This window comes from Cyprinodon tularosa, unplaced genomic scaffold (assembly GCF_016077235.1).
Source record: "Cyprinodon tularosa strain WSP-4 unplaced genomic scaffold, ASM1607723v1 ctg1057, whole genome shotgun sequence".
Classification (NCBI taxonomy): domain Eukaryota; kingdom Metazoa; phylum Chordata; class Actinopteri; order Cyprinodontiformes; family Cyprinodontidae; genus Cyprinodon; species Cyprinodon tularosa.
Window position 1 is genome coordinate 65773 of NW_024037846.1, and position 17664 is coordinate 83436.

At 37.1% G+C, this 17664-nt stretch overlaps 1 protein-coding gene across 1 annotated transcript; it reads right to left on the bottom strand.

Moving 5' to 3' along the window:
• Window positions 1-1106: 1106 nt before the first annotated feature.
• On the bottom strand, window positions 1107-16656 carry pkp2 (plakophilin 2). The gene is made up of 12 exons (XM_038285732.1): window positions 16350-16656; window positions 13039-13109; window positions 10887-11470; window positions 10670-10805; window positions 10322-10529; window positions 8172-8349; window positions 7333-7450; window positions 6583-6729; window positions 4487-4675; window positions 4087-4240; window positions 3153-3482; window positions 1107-1220 (listed from the first exon to the last, which is right to left on the bottom strand). The coding sequence occupies exons 1-11, from the start codon at window positions 16540-16542 to the stop codon at window positions 3268-3270; spliced, it is 2193 nt and encodes a 730-aa protein (XP_038141660.1). The 5' UTR covers window positions 16543-16656; the 3' UTR covers window positions 1107-1220; window positions 3153-3267.
• Window positions 16657-17664: the final 1008 nt, after the last annotated feature.

Genomic DNA, 17664 nt, shown 5'->3' on the forward strand with positions numbered 1-17664 from the left:
ATTTTTTGTTACTATTATTATTTGTTGCTATGACAACAAATCCCATGATGCTTTGCGAGGAGAGCTTCCTTGCAAAGCATTCTGGGATATATCTGCTCTTCTAGTGACCATGGATGATCACTACTTAAATTACAAAGATGGTGCAGGCACCAATCAGGGAGGCGGAGTCACGTGACCAACGGGGAGCAAAAAGTATCAGTTAACCGAGTCCACTATGTACCGTAGTCCCCGCACTAAATAGCGATTGAGGGCTTAAGGGTTAGGGCGGACGTTCGCACACAGACATGGTGAGGCCTGATGAAGAGGAACTGTTTACGTATTCTAATTTTTAGAGAGAAGTTTTGCACCTTATTGGAGAATTATGACAGAGATCATCCACTGGATTATTTAAATCCAAGAATTAGACAAAATGTATGATGTTCTTGCAGTCATTTCAACCAGTCATGACAAAGTGTTCGAGCAGACAGTATTTACCGTATTTTGATATAACATCTGCTATTCTGAATTATCATGTAAACATCAATAATTTCTCTGCAGTTAATGTCACACAGATCCTACATAACAAACTGAAGCAAATAAGCTTTGTGTATTTATTTCTAAGTTTATTTAACTACAGACATTTAAATAATTAGTCAATGTATATTTTATTGTAATTTGGCACTTCACCCAGCAAAGATCCCATCTTATCTTATTTTGCTTAGTTTTTATTGTGGATTATCTGTTCCAGTGCCATTTGGGAAGTGCTTAAATGCATTGTTAAAATGTGTTGAGTTGCCTTAATAAAATAAGGGAAACATGCATAAACATGAAATAAAATGTCCATTATCTTCGCCACAGTGCTTTTGTGATAGCTTTATTTCTTCATCCTATAAGGCACTGAAACAGTTGCCTGGATTAATAGTTTATTCCAAGGTGAACACCAATGTTCATATAAATGAAAGCCTTAGCTTTAATTTTGTCTAATATTTCCTATAAAAATTAGTAACAACAGTAAAAATGGTGACAACGTTTTATGCCAGCCCCCTTGATGTACTAGATTTAATAGTTGTGAACAAGCTAATAAAAGTTAATCCTAAGAAAATGCTGCGTTGTGTGTTTTGTTGACGATGCTTTGGAAAAAGTGAATTAGGTTTGATGTTCCGCTGCTACACTTCACAGCCTCACGTTTCGTTTTTTTTTGATAGTCTTCCTTTCGGTTTTGTGGGTTTTCTTATATTCATCTGTTGAGGAAAAATAAAGAAGTGCTCGTTACATGATGTGTCTTAAAGAAGAGCTGCAAAAGTTCACATTGCATTCAAGATTTCACAGATTTTCCCTTTATTTTTTTAACCACATTTTGTGATCTTTTAGCCATTTTCAAAATGTATTAACCTTTACTGCTTATTGCTAAACACAAAATCCCCAAGATAAAAAAATTTTTTACAACGGTATTTCAAACAAAAGATTCAAATATGTAATGCTACATTCAGACGGTACAAGACAGAAGCAGCAAAAAAAGCGCTGGCTGCTCATTTTTTATGTTTGTACACATTAAGGTCCGACGTGCCTCAAGAGCATCCTTGATGCTTCTGAAGCGCGTCCAGTAAAGTGTGAACAGATGCTGCAATGGCACAGAGCGGCTTTGCTGTATTTGCTGTCATAAGTGGGTAAAAAAAAGCAAACATATTTGGCTAGTAGGTTTCAGTTAATTTAGGCATTAAAAAACTTTTTTGAAGGAGTGATCATAGCTCTCTGCTTCAGTAGTGCTATGTCTCTCTCCCTACCAGATCAGCTACTCTGATTGGTTGATGCGTCTAGCAGCAAAGGTTCAATTTTTCCAACTCCAGCAGTTGCTGTTTGTGAAATGTGTCATGCTGCTCAGATGCTCAGAAGCTGAATGCGCACTGCTTCAGCTGCTCACACACGTCAAAATGTGCTCCTCCTGCTGCTCGTAACGTGCTGCAGGACCTTTTGTTGTGCCTTGATGCTCATCAACCATTGACTTTGCATGTAAACCAGCTGTTTCTGCTGCTTCAGTAGCGTGTAGGGATGGGGATCGTTAATATTTATTGATATCGATACCTTTATCGATACTCCTTATCGATCCGAGTCTTTATCGATACCACTATCGATACTTTTCTGTTATTTGGTGGAAAGACGATGCAACAAATTTTTTTTAACAGAACTGGTATTGCTTTTATTGCTTAACAAGTGAGCATAACAAAAAGGTTTCTAGCCTTCAATAAACATGGCTAATGTAATAGGCCACTTCGAAATGACATAAAACTAACTAGAATATATTTTCACAATTGTTGGTTAATGTATTGTCTACTGTCAATTTTCATCATGTTTTTAGTGATAAGAAAAATATTTAACAAATAAATAATTGTATTTTAAATTAAATGTAATTTTTAATAAATGTTGGCATCAGTAGTTTAATTATATATTCTAAAATAGTTAGAGCAATATACAACTTTATTACTCATGTTTCTCGCCAAAAACTAAATTTCCCGTTTTCTTTACGTTACACCTGAACGCATCATGATAACCTAATTGTCGTTTTACTGAGCCAATCTGAACACATCATCACGCAGCACGTCTGAAACTGTATTTACTTTTCAAGCTAACTAGCTTGTGTGCTTCCGATTACAAGACGGATTTCACAATTACTATTTTTAACTGACCGGACAAGCTACAAAATCTGTGTGCACGCTTACCAGTGGTACTCTGAGTGGATGATGAAGACGGGCCCGAATGTGGTGCGGCGGCAGGAGGAGGAGTCTTTTCCGATCAGCCATTCTCGCGTCGCGAGCAAAGTTAAGTGCCAGACTTCACTTGTTTTACTTTTAATATCTGTTTTCTTACAATTTCATTCCAAAACATTGGTGGACATGCTGCAGTGATTGGATTGATTAGATTTAAATGCTGTGACGCGACTCGAGGGACACACAATTATGTTACAGGACCTCCGGGAGAAAAAAAAAAAACGACCAGACTCGATAGTGGTATCGATAAGCCCAAACGTTATTGATTTTCGGGTTTTGAAAAAAGTGGAACCGGGTCCTTGATGGAACCGGGTTTCGATCCCCATCCCTAGTAGCGTGCGGTCTGAACGTAGCATAAGAGTTGACAATCCTTCATTTAAAACTTGTGTGACTTGGGTAAAGACTCACTTCTTCTAGTTTCTTTTGAAGAGATTTCTCGCTCCACAGCACTCTCAGAAGTTCATTTAATACCGTTTCCATTTCACTGGATCAATAACGGAAATGGTTAATGGTCACATACAGCTTAATAAGGTAAAACATCCTGAGTTTCCACTAACCCTTTATGCTTGCTCCTTAAAAACTTTACCACGGCTTTATCTTTGATGATATATTTGGCGTGATGCACATCCGTCTGGCTCAGGTTTAACAAGATTTGAAACACTGGCTTTCCCACCTCACTAGAGAAATCTGTGTCAGAACTTTGCAGCGTGCTCAAAATCCCTCGAATCAGTTGACCGACTGCAAAAGTGACACAAAAAGAAATCTCAATAATGTGTCATATTTTTTTAACCTGCAAAATTAAAGTTTATAAAAACGTATTTATTTTATACAGATTTTATGTGACAGATGATTAGAGAGTAGTGCATAATGGTAAAAAGGATGGAAACTTACTTTTTTATTAATTTTATGAATAAATATTTGGGTTACATGTTGGAAAACACGGTGGTGGCAGCATTATGCAGCAGGTATGCATTTCTTAGTGGGAATTTGGATGCATCGAGTCAATTGATGGAGTTAAAAAAGCAATATTGGAAAAAAAGCAGAGGCTCCAGGAGACTAAAGCCTGGACTAAGGTCCAGCAAAACAAAAACTAATATAAATGCAACATGACAGACTCGGAGCTGTTACTGCAGCAGTTGCTATTTCAAAGTATAACCTAAGAAGGGTTAAATACAAGTACATGGTGCACTTTTTAGATTTTTGTTTTTATAAAATCCGTAAACCCCTTATTTATTTCTTCTGTGACATTATGAACTACTTTGTACACGTCTGTCACATAAAATTCCATAAAATACAAAAGACACTGGAGTTGTTAGAGGATACTGTTAGAGTTTAAAGTTACAGATTTCAGGGTGAAGTTTCGGAAAGCAGGAAAGGTTTTTCGTCAGATATATGGCTGGTTTCTTTAACTTGTTGTCGCCATCATCTAAAACCATCTTAATTTTCTGGAGTCCATTTTCAGCCTCAACTAAAGTGCAGGCAGTATGTTCGGAGATCTGTCAGAGGCACAGAAAGAAAGGATTTATTAAGTTTATCATGTCAGAAAACCCACAGCTTAAGGCGGCGAAACAGTTCCTGTTGTTAAAAAGCACCAAAATATTCCAGTAATGTTTGCTAACAACATTTTTTTCATTTAAAGATTTTTTGAGTAGCTGTGTTATTTAAAGGATTTGGTTAAATTTTTTCATACCTAATGTCTCGTAAGATTTACAGATTCAGAGGCCGACATTGTCCTTTCTTACCTCTCCCTTTCCAGCTGTGAGATTCTGCAGTGCCCCGATGGCAGCCTGCTGTGTCAAGCTCCGCTTGCTGCAGGCCAACAGAGACAGATACACCCGCACAGCAGACTTACTATATAGCCACTCGGCTCCTTTCATCTCTTTCAGCTCCCACTGTTCTAAGCTCACTGCATGTGGAGAGTCCTTCGCCTCCTGAGAAGAAATTATTCAAAGCTGCAGAGTTTAGGCTGGTTGTGGTTTTCAGTGTCCCATAGAAACAAAACAAAAAGCTCAAAAATGGTTGTGGCTTTTTATTTTTTAATTATTTAATAAGGAAAGAAAGACTGGCTCATTCTGGTACAACTATAACTTCCAGCCAATACTCTTTAGAGTTTACCTAAAATAACTGAACAATGGATAAATAATGGGCATTTGACGATAAATTGTGCATCTCCCCGTTTTGGCTTTGGAAAACCTCTACACACTCTGCAGGGTTCTCCAGGGTGTTTGGAAGTTTGCCCAACCGGTGCACATGTGTTTTGTGGACCTGGAGAAGACATTCGACCATGTCCCTCATGGTGCCCTGTTGGGGACCCTTTACTAGGGGCCATCTGGTCTCTGTACAAGTGCATATATATGCATATACAGGGGTTGGACAATGAAACTGAAACACCTGGTTTTAGACCCCAATAATTTATTAGTATGGTGTAGGGCCTCTTTTTGCAGCCAATACAGCATCAATTCGTCTTGGGAATGACATATACAAGTCCTGCACAGTGGTCAGAGGGATTTTAAGCCATTCTTCTTGCAGGATAGTGGCCAGATCACGACGTGATGCTGGTGGAGGAAAAGGTTTACTGACTCGCTCCTCAAAGACACCCTAAAGTGGCTCAATAATATTTAGATGTTCAACTTCACTTCTATGTTCTTCAAACCAATCTTTCACCAGTCTTGGTGTGTGTATTGGTGCATTGTCATCCTGATACACAGCACCTCCTTCAGGATACAATGTTTGAACCGTTGGATGCACATGGTCCTTCAGAATGGTTCGGTAGTCCTTGGCAGTGATGCGCCCATCTAGCACAAGTATGGGGCCAAGGGAATGCCCTGATAGGGCAACCCAAACCATTACTGATCCACCACCATGCTTCACTCTGGGCAGGCAACAGTCTGGGTGGCACGCTTCTGTGGGGCTTCTCCACTCCGTAACTCTCCCGGATGTGAGGAAAGGTGGACTCATCAGAGAACAATACATGTTTCACATTGTCCACAGCCCAAAATTTGCGCTCCTTGCACCACTGAAACCGATGTTTGGCATAGGCATGAGTGACCGAAGGTTTGGCTATAGCAGCCCGGCCGTGTATATTGACCCTATGCACCAACATGGTTTGCATGTATATACAGAATATATATGCAAAGACTCACAGACTTCCCTCTCCACAGACCTAGAATGAAGATGAATTAGAAAACATTTCTTGCATATTCCTCGAACCTCACCATTTGTCAATTCACTATTTCTAATGTCAAATGTTACAGGAAAATAGAGTAAAATTATCTGTAGTGTTTAATTTTTTTTCTAGAAAATTTTTATAAATTTACATTCAACCCCTTGACTGGGTCAATATGTATCATTCAATTATTTCAACCAATGTCCACCTTTAGGTTTGCTTCTATTTGCTAAATAAGTGTCCCCTATTAAGCACCATGAGTTTATTACCAACTATTAGATGTCATTTAGGAACTTCATAGCAAAGGGCCAATAGAAATGCAAGACAAACTTTTCCCAATTGTCATTAAAGGAAACATTTGGGTACTAAGTTTCTTTTTCTTTTGTTTTAAAGTTTAGCAACACGTTATGTCGGCCTATTTGGAAAAATCCAAATAAAGTACACTGATGTTTGCTCTTTGAACAACCATCTTGAGCTGATGAAGTCTGTGATCAAAGATGTTCACAAAAGTAGTAGTTACAATTTTCTTGTTATTTTCAGCAACGGTAAATATAGGGAAGATTATGTACCAAAAAGCTCAAAAATGGACAACTAATGAATACCCAATCTGAAATATTTGGCTGCATTGGAAACCTTTGGTTGACCAAAGGGATCATAGTCCAAAGAGTTTACCTTTGGAATCTTGGTGCTGATCTTGGAAAAACATCCAAAGGTTGAATTTTTGTGAACCTCTTTGCGATCGTTGATGCTTTGGAAATCAAAGTCACACTCAGCTTGATAAGTCAGGTTTTGCAGGATGCAGACACAGTTTTCTGTGGACTTTAAAAAGAAAGAAACATGTATGAATTAGTAAACACACCCCAACAAGCCTGTTAAACATGTGCATACCGAATGAACCCAAACCTTTACAATGTCAACGTGTATTGTGGAGAGGATTACACCTAAAGAAGTTTGCAGAACTATTCATCCCTTTTAAAACCTTTGACGAATAAAGTTGTATGTAATGGATCAAATCCATCGAAAACAGACCTTTCACTGCATTTACAATCTCATGAAGCATGCAGCAGAAAAACAGGTTTTCTTACAGGATTTTCCAGTTTTTAACCTAATCCAGTCTCCTAAACAACTCTCACCAGCTTCCTTTCTGTAGTGAGAATGGTTCCCACAGCCTGAGGCTGCCATGGTGCATTTATTATAGAGGACTTTTATCTTTAAAAACATTTAAAGCTACATTCTAGGGTCCTTTCTCTTCACAAATTAAGCTCTACTTACTGAAGATCTAAAATCCCCCACAAAAATGCACTAACATTTAGAAAGACCTCCGAACGTATGAATATTCATGCAAAGCACTTATGTGACCAAAAGCAGAAATACCCGCTAGTGCAGTGGATGTTGGCAGACAACAGACATTTTTCTACTTACATCGTCATCAGGTTTACGGCTGGCTATGGTCCCTTGAATATAGTAAACCAGCGAGTCTATGAGATTTTTGCACTTCCTCATAGCTCTCCTGACGTTTGGGCCGGCAGAGCTTAGATTTCTTCAAGAAAAAAAACATACAAATCATTATGATGAACCATGCATGTGTTTTTCAATGAAATGACTTCTCAGCATGTAGATCCATGTATGCTAATGAGAACCTGTAGGTCAATACGCTATTTTGACGAGTCATGGTGCCATTTTTTAAACTTAAAACAAGTTGATAACGTTTTTCTTCATTGACTGAAAGCTAGAAAGATTTAAAAACACAAGGAGACGATGAATACATGTGCTCTATGAGGAGAGAATAATTTCAGTTCAACCGAGAGGGAACGTGAGAGTCTCCTGAAAAAATCAGGCGGTTACAGTTTTCCTCGGGCTGTAGTTCTTGACAAGATGTGCCCGGCAGCACCGTCTTCGCTAACACACCCATGGGTGGCATCTGCATGAGTCAGAATGAATTCAAGGAAGAAACTTCTATTGAAAATGATATCGTCCAGAAAAAATTTCTATAGAACTCAGATCAGAATTTCCTGTTAACAGAAAGGAAGATGTAAGAACAGAAGGGCACAAGGGAGCAATTAAGGAAGGACACAAGGATGAAAACAAGGAAGATAAATGAAAAGAAAAAAATTATCTTATCCCGAACTAGACACCCCTTTCCAGATTCTGACTGCACAGCGACCCTGTGTAAAGTAGCTATGTTTGACAATGAATGGGTTAACTAAAGACAACCCAGCATCCTCTCCAGCAGTTTAAATAGAACTGGTTCAATTCCCCACCGTAGACAGCCTGTAGCGCAGTGGAAAGCCTTGGGGTCAGCGATCATTTCATCTTTGGGGTTTTCAGCTGCATTCATCCCAGAGCTGGGCACCAAGACCGACTTTGTGATGATATTTAGCCCCTTTTCATCGAATTGTTCCTTTATTGTATCGTCTGAAGACAGATTCCACAAGAGACCTGAAAGCGAGAGGCATAAAAAATAAGACTAGTCATTTGGCTTAAACAAGATGGATGTAATTAGAGAGGGGGCACCCAGGGTTTACAGACCAAACTGGGGGGGATTTCATAGTTTTGCTTAATTTAACAAGTAACGTTAATAAAAAATAAAAAGCATTGGGCTAGCCAAGAAGAAGCTAGGGGGAAATTTCCAGGGCAAAATCTGATAATCTTATTCTCAGCCTGATGCATTAATATTTATTAATAATATGAATTAGGGCTGCAACTAACGATTATTTTGCAAGTAGATTAATCTTTTGATTAGTTTTTTGATTAATCAATTAATAATCCGATAGTCAAAAGATCCTTAAAGAAAGCTTTTTACAAAATTAAAACAGGTGAAACTAAAACTTTCCACTTGAGGAGTTCTGGATAGAGCATATTGACAGACAGACAGAAGAGAATTTTTTATCTTAAATGCAAAATGTTTATATATTGCTGCTCAAAGTGGGTTGCTTTGTCAGCTAAAGACATGTTTTAGAATTAATCGATTACCAGATTAGTTGACAATTATTTTAATAATCCATTAATGCATCTGATTAATTATTTCAGCCTTAATATTAATAAAAAAATATTTAGAATTTCTGTATTTTTTTCAGATAAAATCCAGTATATGAAGTGTTTTTAGAGCTTCAGGCTCCAGAACCACAGACTGACCTAAGAGTTATGCTGCTGTTACAAAGCCACCAGTCTCAATTTCCCACTGGGATTATTAAAGTATGTCTAATTCTGAGTCTGATTCTGATGAGTTAGTTCCTTTTTCTCTGTTAGAGCCTTGCTGCTTGATCTCAGACTAGTGGAAAGCCAGACAGTCATCTTGCCAATAACCACCTTCAGTTCAATTTGGGGTATCTAGAGGTACTACCAGGTTAGAGGGGGTATAGATAAGTTTCAGGAGCATGACATCTTCGTTACCACCACCATATTGACTACCAAACACTTAGCATAGCTCTGCGGTGCTTTCTCTCTGACCAAAATTGATCATTCTCATTTAAATACCCCTGAACTTCAACGACACACAGAGAAATTTGGTGTTATTAAATGTGATCCTTACAAAGTTCCTGAAAACTTTTTTCCAATACCTTTCTTCATTTGACAGGCTTCAAGATTTTTCCTTTCACACCTTATACATACATCTTATACACAACCTTGTCCTCATACACCTGAAAAAGTCTAAAAGCTTTAAGAAGCACAGATGCCTATCACTATTTCACAGCTGGCTGGATCATTGATCCGAAAAAAAAAAAAAAAACGAGAAGATATTCATGTGTAAAGTGAAGGTAAGCCGTGTTCTGCTGATCTTTATGCTTACTTTATGTAAGCAGCTTAATATCAAATTCTTTCACAAAGTTTTCTATCAGTGTAATCTAATCACTTCATTATCTGGCGGACAAAAACAGAACAGGACATTAAATCCAGTTGGCAGCAGCCTGAGCTAGCTCTCCTGACCCGTTTTGAACCCTCCCGATACGTAATGTACACTGCACACACTAGATACATGCAGTCGCTCACCAGTTAGCCCTTCTGATCGCTGACACCCATCCCTGACAACATTCCTTATCTTTTGGCAAGCAATAATAACAGATATTTGGGTCACCTTTGTATTGTCATACCCAACGGCACAATATACGGACTATAAACCGCTCACAGAATGGCAACCAGAACTGAGTTCCCTATCAATGAAGATCAATTCAGCCACTGGTTTTACTAACTAAAACTTTATCTTCCTATTGGTTGCAAAAATTTGCTAAATACTTTTTGCAACTAACACATCTTAAAAACTAACTGGGTCTCATTTTTAGTTAAAATCTAAAAATACGCACCACTGCTTCTATTTAGTGATGCTCTCAAAGCCAAAAAGGTCAGTGTAGGTGATGATGTAGGTTTCTCTGTACTGATTATTAAGGTGGTATAACATATTTAAAAGCCTGACCTGAAAGCTGGTGTATGGTCTCCTTATCGCGCGTGTTTTCCAGCGCGTCTAGGATGAGAACCAGGCCACCACAGGCCTTCACCTCAGTCTTGTTATCATTGTGGGCGTATACGGCATTTCGCAGAGCCCCTGCTGCGTTGCGTTGCACCTCTTCGCTGTCGTTTTGGAGCATTTTCAAAAGCTTTAATACTCCACGTACATTGTAAACCTGAAACCAAGGAACCAGCATATGTAGATGCTAACATAAATTCTCCCCACAAAAATGAAAAGTTGATGGCTCACAGATTCGGATGAAGCTGTACAGCCAGGTGATAACAGAAATGAGGTCATATTTGTGGGTATACATACCCAATCTCTATTATCATCATCCAAACATCGGGACTGTATGCATCTGGTGGCAGAGACCAGGGTTTCCTCATCAGTCAGGTCTAGAAGTGAGAAGGCCTTAAAAATCGTCATCTCTGGACGCTTTTTAACAGTCTTCCTAAGTGAGAGGTAAAAAAATGTTTTTTTAACCGGCTGACTACAAATAAGGTAAAATTTTCACAGTTGGTACTGATCTTACTGATTAAAGAGCCACTGCTGACCGTCCACCTCAGTCTCCTCCCGCCTTCTTTTATCCAAGCTCTCAGCCTCAATGGAGGGCAGGGATGTTTGATGTCTCTGGGAAGCACGAGTCTGCCAGCTCAAGCCTCTCTCCGGCAGGGTGGTTCCAGCCATGTTATATAAACCTTGCTGTACGGTTCGTTTATCTTGTTTTACAACTGTTTGCCTGTGACTCCAGGTATTACTAGGGCTTTGCTTGAATGCCATGGATCCCGACGGATACCTTCCTCCTAATGACCGCCTCAGTGATTTGCTCCTATACATTCCAGGTTGAGACGTGGCTGCACGGATGGCCGTACCTTGAAGAATCCCTGAGAAAGTGTGCAGCTGAGCTGCATTAGAGCCAGCAACACAGTCCTTAAGAGCTACCACCGACTGAAAATGGTTGTGCCTGGAGGGTGAAGAGGTGCCGTGAACAGAAATGCTGCGGATAAAGCGGCGGTGGGAGAGCCTTGTGTTTGGTGTTGTGTGCGAGGCCATCCTCCTGGGCCCCTGAAAATGGTTTCCTTTTAACGAAAGGCTGCTGAAATCAGCCATGTTTACCTTTAAAACAAAAATAGTAAAACATAGAAAAAACAAAGTCATGTTCTGGATGAAGACACCGACATTATTAATCATAGAAGTCAATAGGAGGCTGCATGGTAACTTTCTCTCTATTCGTTTCTCATTTTTTAATATCCTATTTCTACCCATGGTTCCTTGTGTTGTCATTTTTATTTTTTTTTTACTTTTATTCCCCCAACATCTTATTCTTACTTTTTTATTAGGTTCTTAATTGTCTTTACATTGTTAGGTAGTTTTGGAGGTTCTCTGTGTGATTGCATTATATGAGGCAATTCAAAAAAATTAAAGTTAATGCCATGATTTAAACTATAATCTATAATTGTTTTGTTTTTTTAAATCAAGAATTAAAATGACTGCTAATCTATTCCAGATCTGTCTTTGAGCAAAGACCACTGTAGGAGTTGCACGAGCCTGAGTTAGAGATCAGCTAAAGAAACTACCATTCTTGCTTATTTTTATCGCCATAAAACCAATAAAGGCTTTTCCATCTACTACTGTAAAGTGTGTAAAAATTTATTAGTAAACATTGTGCAAAAGGAAGAATATTTTGAGATATTCTAAAGATGAAGGATGCTTGTGAATTTTTTTTAAATTTGGAATTAATCATCAAATATCAGTCAGACCTGTATAAATATTTTAATATGTATTCTAATGTTTGAATAATCAAAAAGGAGAAGATAAAAGCTACTGAAGTGTAACTTGGCTCTTATGTAGTTTATATGTAGGTTATATTGGTCTATAAAAAAAAATCTTTTAAAATGGATGCAGAAGATGAGAAATCAACATGAACCACCAGTTGCTTTTATTATTGAGTAGCAGGAAGAATTTAAACCTACTTTTACCAATCAGATAATTATGGATGTGAAACAAAAAGCTATTTTTATAGGTAAATGCTCTAACAGCAGCTAGTTTTGACATTTTAAAGATATATCCAGCTAATTTAGGCCATAATAAAGAGCTCTATTAAAACATCATTCTGTCGAGGCTGCTTGATTGTTTTGGTTACAGAAAAGCTTTATTATGCATCATTTTGGTGCAAACATTAACTTCCACCTCAGCGGGATTAGTCTGGTTGGTTTTAGACCAAAGAGTCTGAGGCTGACCAGGTCAGAAATAAAAAATGTGGCAATTCAATGTTCTCAAACTGCATTTGCACAGAAAAATTGTTCCTATAAATTAGCAAAGTTTCTGTAAAGAAAATCAAATATTGTTTGTACATCTTTAAGATAAAGCAAAAGGGTCATAAGAGAGTTGTGATTGAATTTATAGGCTTGCAGAAAGTCGAAATATAAAGACAGGAGCATCACAGACCTTCAGATTTGTTTAAAGTCAAATACAGGAGTATAATATGCAAAGTGCTACCTTGGATTCATATAGCTCACTGAAATGATGAACAAGCAAACCTCTACCTTAGATATACTTCTAGGTGTAGTAAAAAAAGGACAATAAATATTTTAGTGATTTTGCATTAAAATGACGAAGTCATACAGAACAATGACTTGAATAGGTGTTCAGGGGTTAATAAAAGGTGTGGAATTGTGCTTTACCTTTGTGTGGGAAAACATTTTATCTACATCATCCAAGCTCCTGGAGGTCATTCCCTGTAACTTGAATTCCCCTGAAAGATATCCAAAAAGAGTCCTAGTTAAAACAATAAAGGTCAAACCTGGTTTTAACCTAAATGGATGGGCTCTCTTTCCAGCATGAGTGAATCACATTTCACCTAAAACATATTTCAATTACTAACCAAGAGTCAAATTAATCTACAAAAGACAAAAAGAAACATAGGTGACAAAATATAGCATGTTCTCATACATATACTCATTATGGGCACAAATCCCATCATCTTTGGGCCTTCAAAGCCCCAGCTAAACTGTATTTTTTCAAATATACATTTAATTTATTTATCAATGTTGCCATTATGGGCTTTGAATAGGAGACTCACAGTGGGAAACAGTCACTAATCAGAGTTAGAAGATTAAAATAGACTGAGAGGAGGCAAAACAAGAAATATCAAATTTAAACTAACATTTGTTTACATATAGACAAAGTTTAACACCCAAAGACAAATGGAGCAAAGTGTCCTCAGCGGCAAGAGATGTGTTAGGAGGTGTAAAGTATGGCTTTTATAGTAAACAGCAATCAAGCATGGTGGTGGTAGCATCATGATTAGCTAAAATTAACAGCTGGATGATAGAAATACCTACATCGTTTAGGAATTTATAAAACAAAAATATTTATGTAAAATTTATGTAAAATTGTTTATTCAATTAGTGTTATACCTGGATCTAGTTAGAGGTTAGAAGTCTTTTTTGTTTGTTTTTGCAATAATTGTGTTGAATGAAATGTGTTCAAATGAGTGACAGTTGAGTTTGTAAAAATAAAAAAAAAATGTATAATAGTTTGAGAATATGGTAACATGTGAAATGCTTCAAAAACTAATTCGAGACAATAAAATACATCATATTCATGTCCATAATGGATAGATGTTAGATGTCTCTTATTTATTATAGACCTACACAAAAAAAGTTGTCTTAAAGTCTGAAATTAAACCAAAATGATTTTCAAACCAGAACATAAATAATACAAATACTGAAAAGTAAATCGATTATTTATCAAATAATTGTTTTACTCAATAGAAATGCAAGATAGGAATCTGAAAATTACCCTGGAATATCAATAATATCGAAAGGCTTGTTTCAATGGGTGTAACCGTGGGAATTTCGATGCATGTTTATGACACTAAACTTGCTTTCTTTTTTTAATGCCATTCGTGACTTGGCTGTCAGTGTATGACAATGTAATAAAGTATGAGGTCTAACATACCTGATGCTCAATTGACTCATGTCCTCTAACTTCTTATTAATTTCACTTTAACATGGAAACATCATTCATGTATAAATTGCTCATCTTACTTCCAAACCACTTTTACATTTAAAGTTAATGGCAGGAAAAATGTCCTGAATAGTGAAGGTATGCGTTCCAGTTTAAAGGAACTCCAACTTTCAAACATAGTGTCATCAGCACTACACAAAGCGTTTGAAATAATAAACTACCTCCAGATTTCTCAATTCCACCTTAAATGAGGCAAGATGGTAGAAGCTTGGACACAGATGCGTGTTGGGACAGAACAATCATCCTAAAAATGCCTCAAAAATTGGTTCTGGAGGGAAAAAAGAAGGAGAAAAATGCCTCTGGCATTGCTGTGGCCTAATGGACTTATTATATAAGACCTGTTTTTGTCGGAAAAACTACCAAATTAATTTCTTCCAAAAAAATTAGTTAAATATCCAAACAGATTTATATTAGAAGCTTATGATGGTGATAAAATGTGCTTTATCTCTCACAGAAACATTAGTATCTACAGTGGTTGTGAAAATACTAAACACCTAAAGTGTTCTTTTTTTTTTTTTTTTTTTTTTACATTTTCCGTCACACTTGAATAGTTTAAAATCAAGCACAGCGGTATTATCAAAACAAATCAGATCAAAACATTGCAATGAGAATTCAGACTCTGACTCGGCACTAGTGAAAGTCTTTTTTTGAGGAATTCAGGCATTAATAGCAGGCGATCTTGAGCTGCTACTGATGCCTGGGTTCAGATTATAACTGGGCATTTTCCTGTAGGATATTTTGCTATAGAGCAGAATAAAATGATGGTTATATCCAGAAGTCCTCCAGGTAACAGCAAAACTGCCCCAAACCATATTCCTACCAACACCATATGTTTCTAAGGTGTTCTTTTTGAATAGTGCTTTACATCCACACACCTTTAAATCCAATTGTATCCCCTCAAACTGATTATTTTTTACTTAAAAGCCTTTTTGTGGCAGATCATGCCTTTATGATCCATTAGGTCAGAGGTCGTTTAGGTCTTTGAACCCTCCCCATCATGCCACTTTTCTTAGTTTATATTATGATTATTTTGTATAGCAGTTATCATTTAGTAAATTTAACAATTTAAAACTGCATTTTGTGTGTTAACTCAAAGTTATTTTATTAATGACTTAATAAAAAAAAAAAAACATAACACTTAAACTAAATCAGAATTAAAAGTCTTATGAAAAATAAACGTGATAATCCTGCTGATTACAGTATAATTGGGTATAACTTCCAGAATCAAATTGTTCTCACATCAAAGGGAATACATATCTAGCAGAAAATATGACATATTCTATCTGTAGATATGAATCTGAAAATTATCTTAGAGGGATAATCAGATGTAAATTTAATGGATATCAGGGTGGAAACTTTGTGACATGCTTCTCACACTAAACTTGCTTCAGACTCAATGTGAAAGCAAAATATAAGCACATCAGAATACTGTTCTTTCACATTAGATCAGGCGTAAATAGATATAAGCCACACCTCAGAGCAAATAACCAGATGATGCATTTGGAACCAAGAGTGTGAAATGCTGTACACTAGTTTTATCAGCCCTCAGGCAGATCGACGAAACTGCAGGAACCTGTTGGACAAGGGGCCCACTGTTCAGCGACAGAAAAATACCTGTATTTACTCTAAAAGGCCTTCATTAGGATCAATGAATGGGTCTGCTGCCAAACTCAATTAGAAAGGAGCCCACATAATAACTCTAATTAGTTAAATTAGTTTAAAAATTAATTACTGCACCCTAAATATGAATCTTTTGTTTTATTTTTATTTTTTTCTGCAAAAGTAAACGTTTTTCGAATCATAGTTAAAAGGGAAAATATACCAGATATAACTTAGTTGGGTTTTTGTGTGTCTCGTGGGGCGCAGACATCAAAGAAACAAAAGCAGAGGCCTGTTTATTACTTTACAGTTAGTTTGGATTAATATTTATATACATAGAGAGAATATAACTTGTGAGTATTACCATTCGATGTAGCCTTCTTTGTATTCCGTCGCAGTGAAAGCTGAACCTGCCTCTGGACCCGCAGGTTCTTCCCTGCTGACTCAGTCCTCGCCGAGGAGCTGTTAGTCGGTTCGGTCGGTAGAGCCAGGCTGGTGTCCTTCAGCTGCAGGTAGTCCTGCACAGGCAGCGCAGACTTGAAAAAACTCTCCTCCATGACGGAACAATGAACAATGCCCCGAGAGTTCAGCTTTTAAGGCCTCATGTAGGATAATGAGCCCTTCTCCTTGTTAACAACGAGTCCTGCTCTGATGTGCCGAAAGGGAGGACGCCAGGGTGGGCGGAGTTTAACACGCACCTGAGGCGTCAGGTGTCTCCCGCAAAGCTTGACGTTATGACGACAAAAAAAATAATAATTTGATAGAAAAAAAAAAAAAATATGAAACAATAAAGAAAAAAATAATAAGACTGAATATAATTTCTCTTATAAAAGGAAGTAAAAAAATAATAATCGTTTTTTTAAACGCTGATGTCAGGTAATAAGATATAATATATCTTGTATAAATAATATAAGATATATAATAATATCTATACATAAATATGTAATCTATATATAAATATATAACAGCTAAAAAGATCTGTCGTCATATTACTGAAACCTCGCTAATCAGGGGCGGAGCAAGAGGGGGGGGGGCAGGGGTGGCCATGGCCACCCTTAGCCAATCATTGGCCGCACCTACCATTTTTTTTACCCTCTAATACAGACAGTGGCAGCAGTAATACTACCAAAAGGAATGTTTAAACTTATTAAACATTTACATTTTTTTATATATTAATAGTAACTTGACAACTAAAATGCTGTGGTTTATTATGCACAATTAGTACGCAAATACTAACATTAAAGTTGATATATAAAGAATTCATGTTCTTTTAACCTCTTAATATCCACCTAATTTTGGGTAATCCTTGCCTATTTTGCATTCCCAAAAGGAAAAGCAAATAACACGTGCAATACATTATTTGAAAGCTAACACCCTCTAGTTTCTTAATATATAAATTAAAATTGGGTGACTAGAACGCAGACCAACCTGCATTAGTTCAAACATGGCTCAAAGTTATTGTTTTTTTATTCTCGGAAATGATAGGTCTTTTTCGAACAGCAGTAATAAAGAAATTATTGAGAAATAGTAGGTTTTATTGCATTATATTTACTCTACATCATATCAACCACAAATGCAGAAAATTTTAGACCTCTAGCTATAACAGTTCCAGAGTTGTGGGGTTTGGAACTTTTTGTGTCAGCTTGGAGCTGCGCGCAATGGCTCTACCTGCTGGTAAA

Coding starts and splice junctions, on each gene's coding strand:
- pkp2 (XM_038285732.1), bottom strand. CDS start 16,542: ATGGAGGAGAGTTTTTTCAAGTCTGCGCTGCCTGTGCAGGACTACCTG. Junction 10,806..10,886: donor CAGCAGTGGCTCTTTAATCA/GTAAGATCAGTA, acceptor CCTCTCACTTAG/GAAGACTGTTAAAAAGCGTC. Junction 4,241..4,486: donor TCACAGCTGGAAAGGGAGAG/GTAAGAAAGGAC, acceptor TGCCTCTGACAG/ATCTCCGAACATACTGCCTG.